General features: G+C 40.4%; 1 protein-coding gene across 33 annotated transcripts in view; it reads right to left on the bottom strand.

Annotated features, from left to right (window-relative positions):
* The window catches only part of plekha5 (pleckstrin homology domain containing, family A member 5), a 163,095-nt gene that overhangs the window by 9,171 nt on the left and 130,991 nt on the right, over nucleotides 1-22,933 (bottom strand). For 9 of the 33 annotated variants that reach the window (XM_055190214.2, XM_055190209.2, XM_055190211.2 and 6 more), the window contains 17 exons: nucleotides 19,608-19,723; nucleotides 16,178-17,110; nucleotides 13,679-14,129; nucleotides 12,910-12,975; nucleotides 10,604-10,723; nucleotides 9,696-9,749; nucleotides 7,221-7,301; nucleotides 5,239-5,304; nucleotides 4,594-4,674; nucleotides 4,369-4,518; nucleotides 4,182-4,283; nucleotides 3,964-4,072; nucleotides 2,067-2,110; nucleotides 1,720-1,884; nucleotides 1,064-1,187; nucleotides 867-982; nucleotides 434-640 (listed from right to left, as the gene is read on the bottom strand). In XM_055190214.2, coding sequence (XP_055046189.2) covers nucleotides 434-640; nucleotides 867-982; nucleotides 1,064-1,187; nucleotides 1,720-1,884; nucleotides 2,067-2,110; nucleotides 3,964-4,072; nucleotides 4,182-4,283; nucleotides 4,369-4,518; nucleotides 4,594-4,674; nucleotides 5,239-5,304; nucleotides 7,221-7,301; nucleotides 9,696-9,749; nucleotides 10,604-10,723; nucleotides 12,910-12,975; nucleotides 13,679-14,129; nucleotides 16,178-17,110; nucleotides 19,608-19,723 — 2,985 coding nt within the window. The remainder of the gene's footprint in view (nucleotides 1-433; nucleotides 641-866; nucleotides 983-1,063; nucleotides 1,188-1,719; nucleotides 1,885-2,066; nucleotides 2,111-3,963; nucleotides 4,073-4,181; nucleotides 4,284-4,368; nucleotides 4,519-4,593; nucleotides 4,675-5,238; nucleotides 5,305-7,220; nucleotides 7,302-9,695; nucleotides 9,750-10,603; nucleotides 10,724-12,909; nucleotides 12,976-13,678; nucleotides 14,130-16,177; nucleotides 17,111-19,607; nucleotides 19,724-22,933) is intronic. The other 24 variants (XM_073860811.1, XM_055190210.2, XM_055190216.2 and 21 more) reach the window with 17 other exon arrangements.

Genomic DNA, 22,933 nt, shown 5'->3' with positions numbered 1-22,933 from the left:
AGTTTGTATTGAGAGCGTGTCTGGAGCATGGCCATGATGCGATTGTCAAAGTGACAACAGCCAATCACAAAAAGGCGGGTTTTTTACAGCTAATTCGCGGTGGTACCAAAAAGAGATTGGACATAAAGGACCCACTGCAATGATTAATCTCTCTTCCATTGTTATGCTCCTCTGTTTTCCCATCTTGCATTAACGTAATTGGCTAGTGTCTGCACTAGGTTATTTGCATACGGAGATCTGATTCGCTGACGCCCGTGTTGGCGCTTGAAAAGAGAAAAGCTTGAAAAGCTTGAAAAGCTTTTAACCTCAACGCCAGTGAAGCGATGCTAAAGGATCCACAATTCAGTTTGGCAACGCATGACGTCACCCATTCAAATTAAACGAGAAGCGTTGATGCCCCCTGTGTGAATTGAGCGTAACATTGTGCCGGTACCTGTAGTGTATAGTAGTACGTGTTGTCTTTAGTGAAAGAGAGGCTACGACACAGCGAGCCGTCCTCTCTCCTCCGCTCGCGCAGCGCCCCCTGCTGGTGCCGTCTGATTCGCTCCATTTGCTCTTCGACGCTCATGCGAGTCCGACCCACCTCGAGTGCGGTGCTCATGTGATCTACAGTGCTGTGAGGACGGTCCTGCGGATGAGACTGAAAACACACACAACACATGCTATTTTCAAAAAAAGTATGCAGAAAAACCAAATGGACTGTATATACAGACTGTCTGGATTGCTTATGGATTGATTATGTGCAACGTTGTAAAGTCATGTGACAAAAATGTTTATTAATGCATTGCTGTTGTTTAATAAGCAGACACTATATAATAAATATCCACTGTGACTGACTCATATAGGTTATTTTGTCATGCACATACTGTTCTGGGATCAGGTTTCTTGCTCTTCCTCAAGGTTACGTAAGAGGCAATAGTGGAGGATTCAGGCATGGGTGATTTGGTCCTTGGGCTCACCACACCGACAGGGTAAACTACACCTGACACAGAGAGACAGAGAGTCAACAGCAGGTCTGGGTTTATGAGTCTCCGATCAGAAATGATGGCGTTTGTCGGGATACCTTTGGTAACGGTGGGCGGCTCTTTCTCTGCCGTTTGTTCGGATTTGTCTTCTCCGTTACTCTCGTCTACCTCAGCTACCGTGGTAAGTTCAGGCTCACTTTTATACAGTCTGTAATCTGGACCCTAAAGAGCAGAGAGTTAAACATTATTTACAACACAAACACACACATTTAATGAAACATCATATGATAGCGCATGAGCATGAATTAAAGGGCAAATGGGAATGAAAAAGTAGGAAATATTTAACATATGGCTCACAAAGACGCTGTTTGTGTACTGAATGGTTTAGCGATGAGGGTTTTGCATGAACTGGTAAATGTGCATGACCTTGGATGAAACCAAAAAAACAAAAAGTGGTCCACTGATCGAGCTCTTTCATTGGCCGCTGCTGATGATACCCATAATGCAGCATTGCTAATGCCAATCAGTCAAGTTTGGCATACTAAAACTCAACCAGTCAACAAAACAATGAAATAGCCAAATAAAAACACAGGATAGTGTCTCTAAAAACATCAACTGGAAAGTAACTTAAACCAGTTTAAAATGTAGGATTTGGGTTTATATATGAGGTTAAATGAAAATGGTTGGGGATTCTGATGTCAGGATGAATGGGTTTGGGGTTGACGGGTAGGTATGGGTCACAGCTGTCTCTTACGCTGTGTGCACCGTTGCGTTGGGCGGCTTTGCGGTCTTCAGGCCTGTGAGGTGTGGTACGGGGCGCGTGGGGCTGGCCGGAGCCGACGGGGGGCAGAGGGGGCAGCGGCGGAAGATCTCCCCCCTCATAAGAGTACGGGAGAGGAGGCCGAGGGGGCACAGAGTCCTACAGATCGCAGACAACGGCAAAGTGAAGGCAGCTGCTATGGGCAACAACCAACCCAAAGCAGCATAATGCATGATGTCACCTTTGAATACAGGTGAACATTTGTTTGTGTGTCTAAGATTGGGTGTGTGCGTGCGTGTGCGTGTAAAATATCATTCAACATCAGGAGTTTTCACACTCACTTCACTTTTATGCAGGTTTGATAGAGGATTTGCACCGGGAAAACCTACAAATAACAGACAGAAAACAAAGATATTAAAGATTTTACCAAATACATTTGTACATTAAATATGTTTAGTGTCCATTTTGTACCATACTAGGGGTGGGCGATATGAAAAATATCTTCTATCACGATAGGATTCATTTAATATCATTATAACAATATGTATCACAGTAGAATTTTTTATGTTTTAATACGTTTTTTCTGTTATTCAAATATTTAATACCATAGAAATGTTCATAATTCTCACAAAAACCTTATACAAGCATAAAAAGCTCTCTGAAGATAAAGAGTCAATGATAAATGAATGATAATAAATAATTATGTATACTATGTATTTTTTTTTATTTAAGGTAGTTAAAAAGTCATTTAGTCAAGAGCAGTGAGATTTTCTTTTAATGCTGTTTGATAAACATGAGTGACAGACAGAAGCAAAATTAGCTAACTTCCCATTTAAGACCAAAGTCAGGACCCTATGTTACACATGCGTTTTCTCTTTTTAGCTGTTCACTTTCTCTTAAGCCCTAAATAGTCGTGTTTATGATGATACTTGCAAAGATTGGAATTTTGACGCATATATGTATTTAAGGCCAATAAAGCGGGAAAATTCTCACGAGCTTAATGAGCAGCGGTTGCGCGACTTGCGCGCTCTTCACAGACAGAAAAAGCAGCGGTTGCGCGACTTGCGCACTCTTCACAGACAGAAAAAGCAGCGGTTGCGCGACTAGCGACCTCGTCACGGACAGAAAAAGCAGCGGTTGCGCGACTTGCGCCCTCCTCATAGACAGAAAAAGCAGCGGTTGCGCGACTCGCGCTCCGCACAGACAGAAAAAGCAGCGGTTGCGTGACTTGCGCGCTCCTCCCAGACAGAAAAAGCAGCGGTTGCGCGACTTGCGTGTCCTCCCAGACAGAAAAAGCAGCAGTTGCGTGACTTGCGCACTCATTACAGACAGAAAAAGGAGCGGCTGCGCGACTTGCGCGCTCCTTATAGACAGAAAAAGCAGCGGTTGCGCAACTTGTGCGCTCCTCATAGACAGAAAAAACAGCTGTTGCGCAACTTGCGCCCTCCTCACAGACAGAAAAAGCAGCGGTTGCGCGACTTGCGCGCTCCTCACAGACAGAAAAAACAACTGTTGCGCGACTTGCGTGCTCCTCACAGACAGAAAAAGCAGCGGTTGCGCGACTTGTGCGCTCCTCATAGACAGAAAAAGCAGCGGTTGCGCAACTTGCGCCCTCCTCACAGACAGAAAAAGCAGCGTTGCGTGACTTGTGCGTCCCCCAGAGAAAGAAAAAGCAGCGGCTGCGGGAATTGCGCGCTCCTCACAGACAGAAAAAGCAGCGGCTGTGCGACTTGTGCGCTCCTCACAGACAGAAAAAGCAGCGGTTGCGCGACTTGCACGCTCCTCACAGACAGAAAAAGCAGCGGATGCAAGACTTGCGCGCTCCTCACAGACAGAAAAAGCAGCGGTTGCGCGACTTGCGCGCTCCACACAGACAGAAAAAGCAGCGGTTGCGCGACTTGCGCGCTACTCACAGACAGAAAAAGCAGCAGTTGCACGACTTGCGCGCTCCTCATAGACAGAAAAAGCAGCGGTTGCGCGACACATAGATCTGTTGTTTGTGTTTTAATGGCTTAAAATAACTTGTGTTAAAACTGCGGTGCTTAAATACGTGTACAAATGTTACGTTTTGGTGACCACGCGCACAGGAGCGTGATGTGGGCGCGTAACCTCGATAGAGACGATAGTTGACAAATTTCTACCGGTTAATCATTATTGGTTTATTGCCCACCCAGCTATACCATACACCTCATATTTAATGGTTTGGTTAAACCTGATGTTGTGTTCGTGTTTTTTTACTTGGTTCTGTGGTCTTCTTAGGTTTGTTCTTGCTCAGCGCCTCCATCACATCCTGGATTCTCCACAGCTCCTTCTGGATCTGAACGTGTTTTTGACTGGGAGGCTCCGTCTGGACACACACACAATTGTTCATTGAACTCTGAGAAATTATTTATGGTACAGTATGTAGTGTGTAGTAAGCATGTATATTTCTCAGTAAACAGTATTCCTGATGTCACCTGTGGGCTTCCAAGGGCCTCTAGTTGCTCCAGCAGGTTGCTCTTAGCCAGCGTGACATCGGCCTCGAGTCGATCAAACTCTCTGCAGCTACGCTCCAGTTCCTATTATCAGCATAGTGAGTGATTGTGTGAGAGTCGTATCATTAAAACCCTGCTTACAGACGGGACGTGTGTGCGATATACGTACAGAAGCGACGCGCGACACCTCTCTGCACGTGCTCAGTAGGCCGCTCTGCAGCACATCTCTCTGCTGGATGACGCTCTGCACTGCTGCTGGATTATCTGCGCTCATCTCGATCTCCTGACTGGCCGACAGTAACGCAGTCTCCAGCGTGTGCTGCGGCCAAACACATGCAGACACGCATTAGGTACTGAACCATTACCGTATAACTACAATAATGCGCACACACACCTTTTCTCTATGAAGCTGCTGCAATTTTTCTTCTTGAGTTCTCACAACTTTGTCCTGCTCACAAAGTCGACTTAACTTCGCCTGAAAAGTCATGATGAGATTTAATCAAGATATAAAAAGAGATGTTTTCTGACCAATAAAGATTTAGCAAAAGACACATTATAGTAACGGTTATGATACAAAACATAATTCAGACAGAATTTTTAAAATATATTATTATAAATATAATGAAAGTGCTGGGCAAAGATTAATCGCTTACAAAATAAATAAATAAGTACATTTTTGCATAAAATATGTGTGTGTGCTATGTCTAATTATTATGTATATTTAAACACTCACACATACATATATTAATTTCAATTTTTTTTATTCATATATATTTTTTTTAAATTCATATATAATATAAAATATATAAAAATGTAAACAAATATATACACACATGTAAATGTTTCTTTAATATATACATGAATGTGTGTGTATTTATATATACGATTAATCTTTGCCCAGCACTTTGCATCTTCTTCTTCTAACTTCTTCTGCTAACTTCCTCAGAACTTGTGATGCTGTCGGACAATATCAACAACAACATCTCATGTAAGGATGGTAGCACAAAGTTTGCTGCATTAAAACTATAAAGATACTTACATCTATATCTAATTCCTCTGGTCTGTACGAATAGGAGCTTTCTCTGTACTCTTCTGGACTCATCTGCTGAAATGATAAACAATGACATATGTAGAGACTATATACACTATTCAAATACAGTGTTTTATAATTTAAACATGTGTTCAGCAAATGAAGCGATGGAGCAAGCAACATGGATCAGGTGGAGCTATTTGAAAACACATTTATTGATTTATTATTGCTTTACTTTAATTAAATTATTAAATATCATCTTTAGTGTCAAATAAGATAGGATATTAAAAGAGACTGACTGTAAAACAATAAATTCATTCAATTTACTCAATTATTTTTTAAGATAAGTGGTCTCAATCAATTTAATTAAGCTATTAAATAAATTGATTGCAACTACTTACCTTAAAAAAAATGGAGTAAATTGAATGAATAATTTTTTTTCAGTGTAGTCTATACAATTCTATACACTAACACTGGACACAAATTCAGTGTAACCACACAATACACAATAACATGCAAACTCCATCTAAACAGTTTGGAGAAAGCAAATGGGAACGTTTGATGGAAATCCTCTTGTTTCTCACACACGCACACACACAAGTTTTGAGTAGTTTTGTAAATCGTCCATTTCGTGGGACTAAACAACATCTGCTACCAAAAGCAAAAAGTGTCATAAATTTGCTCAACAGCAATTGTGCCAAGACATCTGCTATTGGATACAGAAATGGGATTTTGGCAGAAATTAAACCCTGAAAGAAACACATGTCCTTTCTTACACCTGGACAGATCATGTGTAGAAGTCTGCCGAGTATCTGCCTGTTCGCAAAATCAAAAAGTTGTGAGAAGGACAAATTTCAATCTGCTCACAAATGGGGTGCACCGATATATCGGCCGATGATGCTTGCTATGCTTCTCAATGAATTACAGTGAAATGCCGCTACATCCAGAGGGCGCTCTCGTGCAGAAACTCAATATGCGCTGTAGACGAAGAACCAGAAACACGCAACTATGACATGCAGCTCCAGGAAATGGCTTAAGGATATATTTATATTGCTGTTCTTCAAACCTTTTAAGGTATTTTCATGATAATAAAGAATATGTATAATGATCATGTTTGACGAGTGTTGCTTTTTCAAATATATGTTATAAAAGAATCAAACTACGTAACGGTGATTTCAGATCGATAAGGACTTAATTATCAAAAGCCGTAGTACATGAAATAGCTGTGAATAATATCGGCTGTGCGATTCAGAAGCGTTATCGGCCAGGTATTATTAGTGTATATCGCCATTTATCGGTGCATCCCTACTAGCAAAACGTTTCAGTGACTTCCTGTAATAGACAAAACTGTCAAACTGACCAAACTTGGTTTATAAGCACCAGAAACCAACTGGATAGTGATTGAGGAATTAAAGAAAGTTTGAGGAGGAAAAAGTGAGAAAGAAAAATTTGAGCATTTCTCTTTGAAATAAACATTGCGAATAAATCACGCACAAGACGAAAAACACAAATAAAGTAAATCTGATTTCAAGTTGACAAATTTTGCATTTGCTATCTTTAGATCTTGTTGTATTTCTCTACACGTAAAGGCAAAATACAAAACAAATAGGTTTCCTGAACACTTGCTTTCAAGCAGGTCCTGTAGGTGTGTTCTTGCAGGCTGAGGTTTAAGGTCAAACAACACACACTCTGCAACCAACACACAAACGCTGGCATGATAGATGAAGCCATTGCTAATGAACGACACATTAGCACCAGCAGCCGGTTGGATAGCTCTGACACGCCTTGCGTTGCGGTGGAAGAAATGCTTAAGACATGCCAACCAGTTCGACTTTAATAAAAAACAACAACAACAAAGACCAATGGGATGTGCAAGAACGAAACCGGCACAGGATGGGCAGTGAGGGGGTGGAGCTTCCAGGTGGAGGAACAAAGAGGCGGGCCTATGACACGAGGTGGGAGGAGCATAACCATGTGTTCCAAGACCTTACTTGCTGGTACAGTTGCGGCCTTGGCGCTGAGTTTTCAATCATAGTGTGAATCATGAAGATTACTGGCTCATTTTCCTTCATCTAGTACGTGAGGAGGAGGAGTAACAACCATTATCAGAGCACAGCAACATACAGGCTGTGTGTTTGCACAGTTTCTGACTCACACATTACACATCTGGTAAATTTGTGAATGGAAATTATGTTTACTCATCTTTTGTTATCTCTTCCAGAATAATGAATACACACTTCAGTAAAACAATAAAATATAAAATTACTAGAAACAGTTTCTCAGTTTTGTTGAGAGTAGACGCTTTGGAGGAAAAACGCTTCTGAACGTCACTCAAGATTTAACCTTTTCTAAACAATAAGACAAAAGAGCAGAGACAAAAGTCCATCAAAACAACCCAATGTCCAACACAGTCCATGGATTTGAGAGAGCAAATGTTTACTGGAATCTAGGGTTGCCACTAACCATTATTTTGATAATCGATTAATCAATTATTTTTTCGATTAATCGTATACTAAGCTAAGCAGTTTTTTATTTAGTTTTTTCCTTATTATAAAAACCTAAATCCAGGTATTTATGTGTAAAAGGTGTTTTGAAAATTAAGGCACCGCAAACTTGCATTTTAGTCTGGAACTAGAATAAGACCTGTATTAAAACTCTATTAACGATTAATCGTTGCACACAATGTTTTTATCATCATGGACTAGGCTTAAAAAACAACAACAACAACAATTAATTGTTGTACACAATGGGTTTTTATTGTTCTGGACTAGCCTTTTTTGTAAGCGATTAATCGCAGAACACAATGGGTTTTATCGTTCTGGACTAGGCCTTTATTTTAATCGATTAATCATTGAACACAATGGGGTTTTTTTGCGTCCTGGACTAGGCCTCTTTTTAGCGATTAATCGTTGAACACAATGGGTTTTTATCGTCCTAGACTAGGCTTTTTTGTAAGCGATTAATCGCAGAACACAATGTTTTTATCGTTCTGGACTAGGCCTTTATTTTAATCGATTAATCATTGAACACAATGTTTTTTTAGCATCCTGGACTAGGCCATTTTAATCGATTAATCGCCACACACACACGCACGCACGCACGCACACACAAACACAACGTTCTTATCATCCTGGACTAGGCCTTTATTTTAATCGATTAATCATTGAACACAATGTTTTTTTTAATTGTCCTGGACTAGGCCATTTTAATCAATTTATCGCCACACACACACACACACACACACAACGTTTTTATCATCCTGGACTAGGCCTTTATTTTAATCGATTAATCATTGAACACAATGTTTTTTTTAATTGTCCTGGACTAGGCCATTTTAATCTATTAATCGCCACACACAACTTTTTATCGCCCTGGACTAGGCCTTTATTTTAATCGATTAATCATCGAACACAATGTTTTTTTTATCGTCCCGGACTAGGCCATTTTAATCGATTAATCGCCACAATGGTTTTTATCGTCCTGTACTAGGCCTTTATTTTAATCGATTAATCATTGAACACAATGTTTTTTTAATCGTCCTGGACTAGGCCATTTTAATCAATTAATCGCCACACACACACACACACACACACACACACACACACACGCACGCACGCACGCACGCACGCACGCACGCACGCACGCACGCACACAACGTTTTTATCGTCCTGGACTAGGCCTTTATTTTAATCGATTAATCATTGAACACAATGTTTTTTTTATCGTCCTGTACTAGGCCTTTATTTTAATCGATTAATCATTGAACACAATGTTTTTTTAGCATCCTGGACTAGGTTTTCTTTACCGATTAATCGTTGAACACAATGGTGTTTTTCCCCATCCTGGACTAGGCCTTTTATCGATTATTATCAAATATTAGATAAGTTGTTACAGCACTAATTAAGAACTTAAGCGCTCCCTGTAATTTGCGCAGACCAACTTATCAATAACAACATTTGTTGACAATGATTTTTGTAATCGCTGATTATCAATTCGTTGTTAAATTCCAACTGAAGTCCTTGTCATTGTCACAAGACATTATTACTGTAGTAGAGCTACACACTCAGAATAATAAGGCAGTTTATTACAGTTTATACAAATTACATTTAGTTTTGTTGAACACAAAGAAAGTGGCTGACTTCCATAGTAGGAAATAAAAATACTATGGCAGTCAGGTGGTGCGATTTGGTTACAAATATTTCTCCAAATATCATCCTTTGTGTTCAGCAGAACAAAGAAATGTATACAGGTCTGGAACAACCTAAGGGTGAGTAAATGATAACAGAATTTTTATTTTTAGGTGAACTATCCTTTAAGACACAGATAATGTAACAAATAACCCGAACCCTAACAAAACATGACTGAGAGACTAAGCTGAGTTTAATCTGTGCTGTAATAACAACCAAAGAAGTAAGAGACAACACCCGAGTCAGAGACCGAAAGTGAGAAACAGGAAAGACCCTCACCTGACCGTCCAGGTACATGAGGTTCCTCTGTAGGTGATGAGAAAGAATTTCACTCTAAAGAGGCCAAGAGAGAGAAGATGAGACGAGAGCAGTGAGAAAACATGAGACATAGAGAGAGACGTCGTGGGAGATAAAGACGCCAGAGGAGGGGAGGTGCAAAACGACTACAAAAGCCATTCAATGCAGTCAAAGATAACAACCGCAACAAAACTCTGACTCTGCAGCAAAGCTCCTGCATCATGCACGTCTATAGGGCTGAGTAATGACTAGATTAAACTCAATAAACCAGTTTTAATTATTATATAATTGTATATATATAATAAAATAACATGCACTGTGACAGTAACAAACCATTGGTTATTTCATAGACGAATGCATTAATTTTAATACTGTATTTTTTACCATCAGAGGTAAACACACAAAGTTAACATAATGCAAGATCTCGGAGTAAAGTGTTTGGCAAAAATGACCAAAATTGATCAAATTCGTCACATCTCTCTTTTTTTACCCAGCCCTATAACGTCTATAAGCCAAACGCAGTAAGCCAGATAAGCAAATCTGAAATCAAATTTTTGCATATAAACTCCAGCTACCCCTGAAGATCATGTTCCTTAGACCACATCACTACATTCATGCTACAGACGCTCAAAACATGATCAAACCTCAGGGGCTAAAGGCACTTTCAAATGTTAGTACACAAAAAAGATTTTTTTTACGCTACACGTACATTAAATCTTCAGACATCGATCCACGACAGCATGCGGCAGCAATGGGGAAAAACACCAAACTAGAAAATAAAAGGGGCGGGGAGGGGTGGCAGTGCGGGTGGGCGGGTCTTGATGAGGTAACGGATACTAAGAAGCCCTTTATTCGGGGATGCACAGGACAGCACGTGTGATCCAGCTGACCTTTGGGTTGGCAGCATCGAGGTTTAGCTGCATGAGCTGGGTGAGCGTGTGCTCACGGAGGCTGTTAAGCTCCGCCTGTTGTCGGCGTAGTTTGATGAGCAGTAGGGTGAGTTCCTCCGGCTGTAGCGGGGGTCATATCAAAGTCATATCAGACTAAAGTTGGTCAGTCAATTTGAAAAGTTTGAAACAAACCTCACCATGAATGACCATCTTTTAAAAAAGCTCTATTGTAAATAAACCGCTTCATCTTTTGTATGTTTCACTACATAGATCTTGTATGTTACTTATATTTGGCAATATGTATATAGTTCACACTTTATTTATATAAAGATACATGTGCATTCTATACTCAAAATATTTGTTCCCCTTTTTCATCCTTTTCTCTCTCTTTTTCTTTATCTTTATTTTAATCTTTTTCTTATTATCTTCTATGCATTATACATCATTATCAGTTCCAGTATTTATAAACTCTGAACTAAGTTTATAAAACTGTTGTAAATGCTGGTACTCATGTTCACACAGAAAAATATAATAAATCATTGATGAAAAAAGCGCTCTATTGTAATCCTTAAATATACAAATTGCTTTGTTTTTCATCACTTTTGCAAGTTGCTTTGTATAAAAGCGCATGCATAAATGTAAATACAGGTAAAGAAAAAGGTTCACATCTTAATAGCTGTGCGAAAGGTCCTGCGATTTCATCTTATTATTTAACACTCCCAATATAAGAAAATGTATAAAAAAGCTGTCTGCAAGAAAGACAAAGAGGCTTTTATCGAAAACAAGAGGTTAATTCACCATATTCAATTCAATGCGCTGTAACAAAACACAGTATTTAATAGGCATCCAGCAATAACAAGTAAAGCGCATATGGAGGAATGGAGCTCTTAATATTTCAATAAGTGACTGCAGGCTTTTCTACTATAATGTTCTTGCACTTGTAAAGACTGAAGTAGACCAGGCATTACCTGCCTATTTTATTATGTGTCATTAAAAAAAACAAGAGCTTAATAGAAAAAGCTGAACAGGGAAAGACTTTGGGTCATCAAAACTTAAAATCTAAAAGTACAAAACGAATAATTGCGGTTTAGACATTTGGTAGAGGATCACAAGACGTTTTTATAAATGATTGTTCATTTATTCATTGATTGTTCAATTAAATGACTATAAATATGAGTCTACACTGTGATGAATTAAAGGGACACTCAACTTTTTTTTTTAGAAAATATGCTCATTTTCCAGCTCCCCTAAAGAAATTTTTTTTTTACCATTTTGGAATCCATCCAGTCGATATCCAGGTCTGGCGCTACCACCCCCAGCACAGCCCAGCACAATCCACCGAATCTGATTAGACCATTAGCATCACGCTAAAAAATAACCAAAGAGTTTCAATATTTTTCCTATTTATTTTCCTGTAGTTACATCGTGTACTAAGACTGACAGAAAAATTTAAAGTTGCGATTTTCCGAAAATAGTCCCCTGCTATTGAAAGTTACCAAGGGGAGTATTTCCAGGTGCTGCGTAATATCATTACACCTCCTGCAGCCATGTTACGGTAGCAAAGTTTCTGATTATTACGCCAGAATAAGAGTATAGTTCCTAGTCATATCTGCCCAGAAAATCACAACTTTAAAATTTTTTGTCGGCCTCAGTACACGATGTAACTACAGAAGAGTCAAGCCTCAAAAAGGAAAAACATCAAAACTCTTTGGTCATTTTTAGCGGGATGCCAATGGTCCAACCAGATCCAATGAATTATGCCAAGCCATGCCAAAAGTGGTAACGACAGACCCAGCTGAATGGAATCCAAAACAGCAAAAACCACATGTTCAACTCCAGGGGAGCTGGAAAACTAGCACACTTCCAAAAAAAGTGGAGTGTCCCTTTAAAGCTCATTAGTATAGCAGTATAAACTCTTAGGGTAGACGCCATATTCAATTTTTCACAAAAGACGAATCAGGGACACTTTGTACAAGTTTTTCAATATTGTCAAAGTTTCGTTCACTGAATGATTGACACATGAGCTGCACAACAGTACAACCAACTGAACAAAAAAGTTCTCATATCCTTCGCAACCTTGGTTTTATTTGTGTATTTATGCAGTCTTTCTTGACTACGGTCCATTGAGACACATTTAAACCTTTGTTTACTTCATAATAACCATCCTCAACCTTCAGTCTAGACCAAAGCTAAATACTCTGTTCAAATCTGAAGTCAGAAAGGCCTGAAACTCAGTGCAAAGAGTGTGAAAGCAAAGTTACTGATGAACGAGAAGCAGTGGGTGGACAGAAGGAAAGACAGCGTACCGTTTTGCCCTGCAGCGACTGCGCAGTGATGCTCTGCGCTGGTCTGCGTTCAGGAGGGTAGGAATACTGACAGAAAGAAGATGAAAGCAGGTGAGTACTGCAGAGCAAGTCAATCAAGTAAAAGAAATCAAACTTTATAACTCATAAGTTAGGCCACAATAACAACAATAAAACACCTTTATAATTAGGACGTGCCTCTGCACATTTGGGTGGAAAGTGGATTTATTTGCCCTCAACCAATACATTTCTGTGACTTTATGATTAAAGGATTAAGGATTTTAAAGTATTATTAAAATCGCTTTATAGAGGGTGCACTAACAAGCCTGTCTATCCTATTAAATATTTTATGGCTAAGAAATTTGCATTTTAAAAGTAAAAGCATTTAAAAGCTCTGCATTTTGGTTGCCATCTGCACCAGACACTAAATAATCCAACTGCAATGTTATAAGCAGGGCTCAACATTAACACTTTGTCCAGGACAAGTAAATGTTTTGGATGGACAAGTGAAAGAGAAAGATTTTTGCACATATCAAGACAGACTTTCGGTCCTTTTAGGATACGGAGCCAAATTACAAACAAGCCACACACCACGCGCGCTCAATGCAACATTTTTGTAATTTGCGTGCGGCTCCGCATCCTTCCTGACTGACAAGTAATTTTTTTAAAGTATGAAGGACAACCACATGACAATGTTTAATGTTAAGCCCTGCTATAAGGCTTATATACACTATACATTAGGCTATATATATACATCAGTTTTTAACTTTACCTTGGAGACGTGCGGTCGGTGGCGACGTTCTAGAGTCACGTCTCCTCTGAACACTGGAGAGGAAACTTCAGACCGTGTGTCCGGGTTAAGGGGCCGATTCGGGGAGAAGGTGTGATAACCAGCCAGAGATCCGTGCGAAGGGGAAGTGGGAATGGATTCGGCGATCTGCCCCATGGTTTTAGGGCTAGGCAGCGTCCCGTACCCCAGCCGACTGTGCGTCTGCCTCTGTTGCCACTCGTACAGCTGCCACATGGTGTCGTCCCGGATGGATCTGCGTTTCTCCGTCGACGTGGGCTGCAGGGCGCGATCGTACATCGACCCCGCCACACTGCAGATGCTGTCCGGTCTCAGCATGTTGCGCGGGAGCGTGCGGTAACCCTCAGGATACCGCGGTACGACCTGCGCCCGGTGGCTGGGCATGTTTCTGGGCAGCGTCTGGTAGGAGGTGATGCTAAAACACAGAATAAATTCGATATAATGAAATGACTATATGTTCAAAAAGGCAGTGAGCTAAATCTGGGTTGGGTTTGTAGGTTGATGGTACGGGGACGAAGTGAATCGACACACAGCAGCTTACTTTTGTGCAAAGTCCCACAATAGTTTGGAAAGTTTGATTGGTCAGGACATATATGACTGTTAAAAACTAAACGCTGCTTGATACATAAAACATGAACAAATATAGATGTAGGTTTTAAAAGAGAACACAGTCAGCGAGACACGCCGCACCCAAACCTTTTAAAAATCAGCGTTTTAAAAACATGAACGCTCGCCCTCTCGCTTCTCTTCCTGCGGTGACAGCAGCTCTGATTCACTTTGAGACACATTTTTGCACTGGTTGAGCTTAAAACTCTCATGACTTATTCATCTGAGGATAGCAGGAGGAGACGATTGTCTCAAACACACGTCCTCCAGGTCTTCAGTTTCAAAGAGGGATGGCACCTGACAGTGATTTGTGACACCTACATTATAAACCACCCAGGCAGGCAAAGAAACGAAGATCATGCAGAAGTAAAAATATATTTTTGGGTCATAACAAAAGGCTCAGCGAGGACAATCGCCCACAAATAGAAAAAAAGAAAGAGAGAGAGCGGGGAAGAGATGGTGAAGTTTGCGCTAGTATTAGCAAGGGTATGCATATACACTCACCTAAAGGATTATTAGGAACACCTGTTCAATTTCTTATTAATGCAATTATCTAATCATGTTTCAATGCATTTAGGGGTGTGGTCCTGGTCAAGACAATCTCATTAACTCCAAACTGAATGTCAGAATGGGAAAGAAAGCTGATTTAAGCAATTTTCACGACTTCACGCACAACCATTTCTAGGGTTTACAAAGAATGGTGTGAAAAGGGAAAAACATCCAGTATGGGGCAGTCCTGTGGGTGAAAATGCCTTGTTGATGCTAGAGGTCAAAGGAGAATGTGTCGACTCATTCAAGCTGATAGAAGAGCAACTTTGACTGAAATAACCACTTGTTACAATCGAGGTATGCAGCAAAGCATTTGTGAAGCCACAACACACACAACCTTGAGGCGGATGGGCTACAACAGCAGAAGACCCCACCGTGTACCACTCACCTCCACTAAAAATAGGAAAAAGAGGCTACAATTTGCACGAGCTCAATAAATTGGACAGTTGAAGACTGGAAAATGTTGCCTGGTCTGATGAGTCTCAATTTCTGTAGAGACATTTAGATGGTAGAGTCAGAATTTGGCGTAAACAGAATGAGAACATGGATCCATCATGTCTTGTTACCACTGTGCAGGCTGGTGGTGGTGGTGTAATGGTGTGGGGGATGTTTTCTTGGCACACTTTAGGCCCCTTAGTGCCAATTGGGCATCGTTAAATGCCACGGCCTACCTGAGCATTGTTTCTGACCATGTCCATCCCTTTATGACCACCATGTACTCATCCTCTGATGGCTATTTTCAGCAGGATAATGCACCATGTCACAAAGCTCGAATCATTTTAAATTAGTATCTTGAACATGACAATGAGTTCACTGTACTAATATGGCCCCCACAGTCACCAGATCTCAACCCAATAGAGCATCTTTGGGATGTGGTGGAACGGGAGCTTCGTGCCCTGGATGTGCACCCCCAAATCTACATCAACTGCAAGATGCTATCCTATCAATACGGGCCAACATTTCTAAAGAATGCTTTAAGCACCTTGTTGCATCAATGCCACGTAGAATTAAGGCAGTTTTGAAGGCGAAAGGGGGTCAAAGACAGTATTAGTATGGTGTTCCTAATAATCCTTTAGGTGAGTGTATATCCAGCTACAACATAGGATGTTTGTAATAATGGAATATGATATAATTGAACTATTACTGTATTATCTTTGATAGCTGTTCATATGTGAACGTGTAAAATACACAAACACACACAATCTAAGCAGTACAAATAAACATATGCAATAATGAATGAAGCAGCAATAAAGTTTTACACAAACTCAATAAAACCACAAATGAGCTCGAAATAAAACACTTCCTCACCTCCTGGTGTCATCGTCCGGGCCTCGTGTACGCTGGGTCCGAACCCAGTGCTCCAGCTGCTGCATGGAGTTGGTTCTGCTCAGCGTTCTCTCAGGTTCTACCGGCTGTGGAGGAACCGGGGTCCTCGGTGGTAAAGCGTTGGTTACGTCTGCAGGGCTTCGGTCTCCTCCTCGTTCCCCGGAGCCGTTGACCTGGGGCGGTTTGTACGGAACGGATCCGCTCTGGTGTTGTCGGGATGCCGATACGGCCGCGGCGATGGCCGCCGCTTGGGCAGGCTGAAGTTTGATGCTGTTGATCTTGGTGAGCGGGCGCTCCAACGTGCCCTCCTTTTGGAATCCGTACTTGTCGCCCTCACGTGGAGGCGGGATGGGTTTTTCTCTGTCTTTCGGGTGAGTGTGTTTATCTCCTTCCTGTTGGAGCGCGAGGTGATGCCTTCCATCCTTCTGCAAGATTTTCTCGCTCTCGTTTGGTGGGACGTAGCTGTCGCCGTCCCTCAGAAGCGTGTACTTGTCTCCTTCCTTGTGCACCGTGTACTTCTGTCCATCTTTTTGTAGTAAATACTTATCTCCTTCTTTGTGAACGGCGTACTTCTCCCCATCTTTCTGAAAAACGTATTGTTCCACGTCTTTCTGCGGCATGTACCTGTCTTCGTCCGTCTGCATCGGCAGTCTTTGAGCGTCTATCTGGAGAGCGTAGTTCTCGCTGTCTCTTTGAAGGACATGTCTCTCGCCATCATTATGCACGCTACCTTTGCTTTCTTTCTCTTTTTGGATGCAGGGTTGTTTCTCTAAAGGCACCTGTTTCTTTTCGTCTTGGCGAAGTGTGTCACGATTCCTCTCGTTGTTTTGGATCTCAGGTCGGGTCAGGACCCTGTGATTGAGCATGTTGTTCATCTCGTGATGGCCACGTGGCTCAACCTTCACCTTATCAAGCCTGCAGGTAAGAAACGGAAAAGTCAACATTTTCAAACAGTTCAAAGTTTCTTTCTCAAATCAAACATTTTTGACAACATGATACAGCTCTCAAACATGCTCACATACATTTACATGTAGCAAGCTCTTGTGACTGCTGTTGTAAATAAAAATATTTTGTATATGTAAAACTGAAAAAAGTGAAAGGTTCGGATTAGATGAGAGTGAATAAGCAAGTAATAATTGATGATGGGGCGACAAATACATTTTTAAAATACTTTCTTAATTCAAAGAGTACCACTGTGGTGCTTCACATTCTTCAGTACTTTTCATATGGCATACAGTATCATATATAACCTGCAGTTTATTACAATTTCATTACAATAGACTGTTACTGTAAAATGACTGTAGTTTATCAGGTAGCTTCAGTCCAGGTGAACTTGTTTATGTTTATTTGACACCACCTACTGCATTTTCGGGTGTGTATGATTGACATATAATAGTCTAGAGCTTCCCAAACAAGTCCTACATGGCACCCTTCCTTTTAGATGTTTTCCTATATTAAACACCCAATTTTACTCGTCAGCTTGTTACTGTGTTAATTATTGAGACCTTGGCTGTGTCAGAAACTGCGTACTTCCATACTATATAAGCAGTAGGTGAGGCGAGTAATATGTCCAAATTCATAGTACAGGTATTCCCAAAAACAGTAGGCGAAAAGTACCCAGATGACCTACTACTTCCGGCAAGATCCCATAGTGTTCAATTGATGGCCTCCCATTTCATTTGAGCCACCAATGATGAAGAAGAAGGAGATGTGTTGTTTTATTAAAAAATTTCCAAAAGCAGTTACGCGCCTCTATTAACTCTTTCTCCGCCAGCGTTTTTAAAAAAAAGTTGCCATCCAGCGCCAGCATTTTTTTTATGATTTTGACAAAAGTTTAATGCCTTCCAGAAAATTTTCTTCTTTAAATATATAAACATACAATATATCAAATGTAAGAACCTACCTTATTTTGTTCTCATTTTATCACCTCTCAAATATGGGTAGGTTTCTTTAAAAATACAAAATTTTAAGCTAAAAATTTTAATAATTGCATTTTTTGTGAAGGACTTTTGACAGAGATCAAATTTAGAGCGATGATCAAAACATACATGGAGTTTGAACTGTTTGCACTAAGGGAATACTTTCGGATATTATAAGTTGAGTAAGAGCGCCACTTGGTGGATAATAGAGGAAATGCGGATTGCTGTAAATACTCGTAATTGGCAGGTAAGTTTTCTCTTAATTAAAGGCGCTCTAAGCGAATCTGTGTAACGTCACTTTTTGTTGATGTTTGAACTGTTTTCAAACAAACGGAGCGTAGCTAACTCCTCCCCCTCCCTTACGTGCTTTCATGAAGCGCCCAACTCCCACCCCCAAATCCTTCTGGTCATTTATTGTCTGGAACAGTTTGTTATGTTTCTTGATGGTAGATTTGGCCACTTTGTTTTTATTGCAGTTTGTAGTGAGGAGATGTTTGCTGTATGTAACAAAAAATGTTTATGGTATAAAACGCGTGAATTCACGTAGAGCACCTTTAACTAGTTAACTTGTCAATGGCGGGGAAAGTGTTAAAATGCAAATACAGTACCTACTGTCACAGTAAACGATTTGGGACGCAGACCTCTCCAACATTCTGGAAGGAAGCTGATGAGCTGAATCAGGTATTGAGATCTAAATCTACCCGGGAGGGGTGACCCATAGGACTGGGTTGGGAAACATTGGTCTAAAGCTTGAATATGAGACAACATTGTGTATTGAGAAGTATTTCTATGAAAAAATGTTGTCTTATATTCAGGGTGATACATTAAGTTAACAAAACTAAAGAAATGCTTTGTTAAATTTAAACCCTACACAATAATCTCTACCCCTGCATGGTCCATTGACACCAAAAGCTTCCAGTGTAATAACAGCTAAACTGCAATAAACTTTAACAATAGGTGCGTGTTTTAAACCAAACAGCTTTCAGGCGTTGTTCTGATAAAAACCCATTTCGGTGTCTTCATTCACAGCTGCGATGTTGTATTTTTCAAAAGCAAGTTAAGTCTTAGTATTGTAAGGCATCATGCACGCACACACAACACAAACAGGCTCAAAATCTTCCTCTGTACTTCAAACTGTGAAAAATCTTTGCCTGTGAGATTCCTTAGAGAAAACAAGCTGAAGAAGTTTTGTGTTACTGCTACAGTGACTCAGTGTCCTCTGAGATGTTAAACTTTCAGATAAATGCAAGTTTTTTTTTCACAAGCTGAGATCTTAATAGTGTTTCTACCAGCAAGTGTCTTACCTCTGGACCATTATAATTGGGAGGCTCATGTTGTTTCGACTTTTTTAAATGTCCTTTTTTGAACCCTTACAGTTTAATTTCATTTGGCAGCAAAAACTGTAGCCAGTTGCATAACAATGATACGTGCAAATCCTACTTTTTAGTGTCCTTTCGATAACCCGTGATTTGAATCGATGGATGTTTTCTTACCTTCTAACTGGCTCCGTGTGGACCAATGCCGCATCAGTCATAACCTTCATCCATGACTCCATGTCTTTGGCTGCGTCAGTGCTGAAATAGTACGTCCGCATGTTCGGATGCGTTGCCTAGTTGAGGGAACATACAGAGTAACCTAGAAAAACAAATCAAAGCAACAGTAAGTACTAATGTATCTGATCTATAGACTTGCATGTGACATGGAGGGAGCAGAGGAGTATTACGTCATTACAAACTGTGCTAACAGAATTTCGATTTCAATTGTAATCCATTTAAATGTTCAATCCGAAAGAAAATGCTCCATGTAAACACCTCCTTCGGCATAAAAAGAGCCAAACGGATTAAAAATCTGGGTGGTTTATTCCTCCTAAAATCAAAAGGACACTTGATCGGATTGATAACTTAAACTGGATTGAACAAAATATGATTATAATCCTACTTAAAGTCTTTTATCCTTACATGTACACTCACTTAAAGGATTATTAGGAACACCATACTAATACTGTGTTTGACCCCCTTTCGCCTTCAGAACTGCCTTAATTCTACGTGGCATTGATTCAACAAGGTGCTGAAAGCATTCTTTAGAAATGTTGGCCCATATTGATAGGATAGCATCTTGCAGTTGATGGAGATTTGTGGGATGCACATCCAGGGCATGAAGCTCCCGTTCCACCACATCCCAAAGATGCTCTATTGGGTTGAGATCTGGTGACATTTTAGTTCAGGGAACTTATTGTCATGTTCAAGAAACCAATTTGAAATGATTCAAGCTTTGTGACATTGTGCATTATCCTGCTGGAAGTAGCCATCAGAGGATGGGTACATGGTGGTCATAAAGGGATGAACATGGTCAGAAACAATGCTCAGGTAGGCTGTGGCATTTAAACGATGCCCAATTGGCACTAAGGGGCTTAAAGTGTGCCAAAAAACATCCCCCACACCATTGTGAAGCGACCTTGGGTTCTTGAAAGGCGCTATAAAAAATAAACGTATTATTATTATTATTACCACCATTACAGCACCACCACCAGCCTGCACAGTGGTAACAAGGCATGATGGATCCATGTTCTGAATGTCTCAATAGAAATCGAGACTCATCAGACCAGGCAACATTTTTCCAGTCTTCAACTGTCCAATTTAGGTGAGCTCGTGCAAATTGTAGCCTCTTTTTCCTATTTGTAGTGGAGATGAGTGGTTCCCGGTGGGGTCTTCTGCTGTTGTAGCCCATCCGCTTCAAGGTTGTGCGTGTTGTGGCTTCACAAATGCTTTGCTTCATACCTCGGTTGTAACGAGTGGTTATTTCAGTCAAAGTTGCTCTTCTATCAGCTTGAATCAGTCGGCTCATTCTCCTCTGACCTCTAGCATCAACAAGGCATTTTCACCCACAGGACTGGATGTTTTTCCCTTTTCACACCATTCTTTGTAAACCCTAGAAATGGTTGTGCATGAAAATCCCAGTAACTGAGCAGATTGTGAAATACTCAGACCGACCCATCTGGCACCAACAACCATGCCATGCTCAAAATTGCTTACATCACCTTTCTTTCCCATTCTGACATTCAGTTTGGAGTTCAGGAGATTTTCTAATGAGAAATTGCATTAAGGAGAAATTGAACAGGTGTTCCTAATAACCCTTTAAGTGAGTGTAGCATTACTTTCTGGGATTATCTGTAAAGGATGTCATAAATAAGGCACATATTTTGCTATGTACAGTTCAAAACAGTGCCTGTAATGTCTAAAAGTGCTTCACATGCAAGCAGTTTATTAGGAGTAAAAAGGCCTACATATTGAAAAGTAGTTTTTTGCCTATGTGGTGATTTTTCAGGTAAATTAACATGTTTATGTGGAATTGTGCAGACTCAGGACTCACCGTATTAGTGGAGTGCCATCCAATAAACATGCCGATACAGCGCCAATGAAGACAAGCCAAGCCATTGATGGAGAAACAATGAGAAGATTGAGACATAGAGTGAGTCAACACATTTCAACACTATCATAGCCCAATAACCAAGACTAAAAATGTAATTAACCATGAAAATGTAATAGCAAAATGTTTCCATGAACAAGTGTAAGCAAATAATGTGTTAATCACCAGCATGTTGTTGATTAACTTTAACTGAATCTCAAATATTCCTTAAGACATCCAAATGTGCGACCCCTTGAGAAGTCAGGCTGCTCTTCATCATTACTGTTGGCTGAGCGTTAAACGCAAGGCTTGATTAATTTCATAGACAAACTGTCCTCATGTGCTTGACTGCCACCCTAGCACAACATTTTGTGCCTCAGAGGAAGACTAAATCTCCCAAGAGCTCTCTGGAGATGAAGGACTCATTACAGTTCTCTTTAAATAAACGCCATCTGTCTGTGGGGAAACGCGGGACAGGTCGTGCTGTTGTCTGAAGGGTAGTACGTGTGCTCTGATCATAGTTTAACTCAAAGAAGGTAATGTTTTAATTCACTACAGTTTGTAAAGAACAGAGAAGGAAGTTAAAGAAATGGCTTGAATCTAAGAGCCCTATCATACATCCGGCGCGACGCAAGTGTTTTTTGCTAGTTTTAACCCGGCGCAGTTATCATTTTCACGTTTAGCACCATATTGTTTAAATAGCAAATGCATTTGTGCCCATTTTTGCACCCATGGGCGTTCTGGTCTAAAAACGTGGTGTGTTCAGGCGCATTGTTGGCTAAAATAGACTGCACCATTGACCTATTAAAACCTGCTCTAAAGTCTAAAGTCAATGACGCAATATTGTTTTTGTTATCATATGCGCCTAAAAATGGGACGACAATGCGCGTTTGCTTAACACACACATGGATGCACAGCAGCAATTAAAAGCCTGCTATTTTTACCTCCATGACTGAAAAAAACAACTTTTAAAGAGAACCAAAGGTTTTAATACAAATAAAAACAACGCAATTTTTTTACATTAATCTTAAACTGGTGGTCTTCTTCCTCCGCTAAGTTTTTCATGTTTACAAATTCCGCCATCTAAATAAGGAATCGGCATGGCGGATGGGAGATAAGAGTCCTATTGGTTTATTGCATGTTACGCCCAAAACACACCCATTACTCATTACGAGAATAGGAACAACCCTTTTAGACTGTGCGCTAGGCGCACAAGCCATTTTTACCATCGTTAAATTAGCAGAAGTTGATTCGAACACACCCTTTTAGACTGTGCGCCATGTGCTTTAGACCAGTGTTTCTCAACCGGGGGTACGCAGACCCCTAGTGGTCCGTGGCGTAATTGCAGGGGGTCCGTACAACCATTTAAAAATATATTTTTTAATTATTTTATATTATTTGTTTGTTTTATTGA

This window comes from Misgurnus anguillicaudatus, chromosome 1 (assembly GCF_027580225.2).
Source record: "Misgurnus anguillicaudatus chromosome 1, ASM2758022v2, whole genome shotgun sequence".
NCBI classification, from domain to species: Eukaryota; Metazoa; Chordata; class Actinopteri; order Cypriniformes; family Cobitidae; genus Misgurnus; species Misgurnus anguillicaudatus.
The sequence above is the reverse complement of the archived record's forward strand: the minus strand, read 5'-3'. Positions and strand labels throughout refer to the sequence as shown.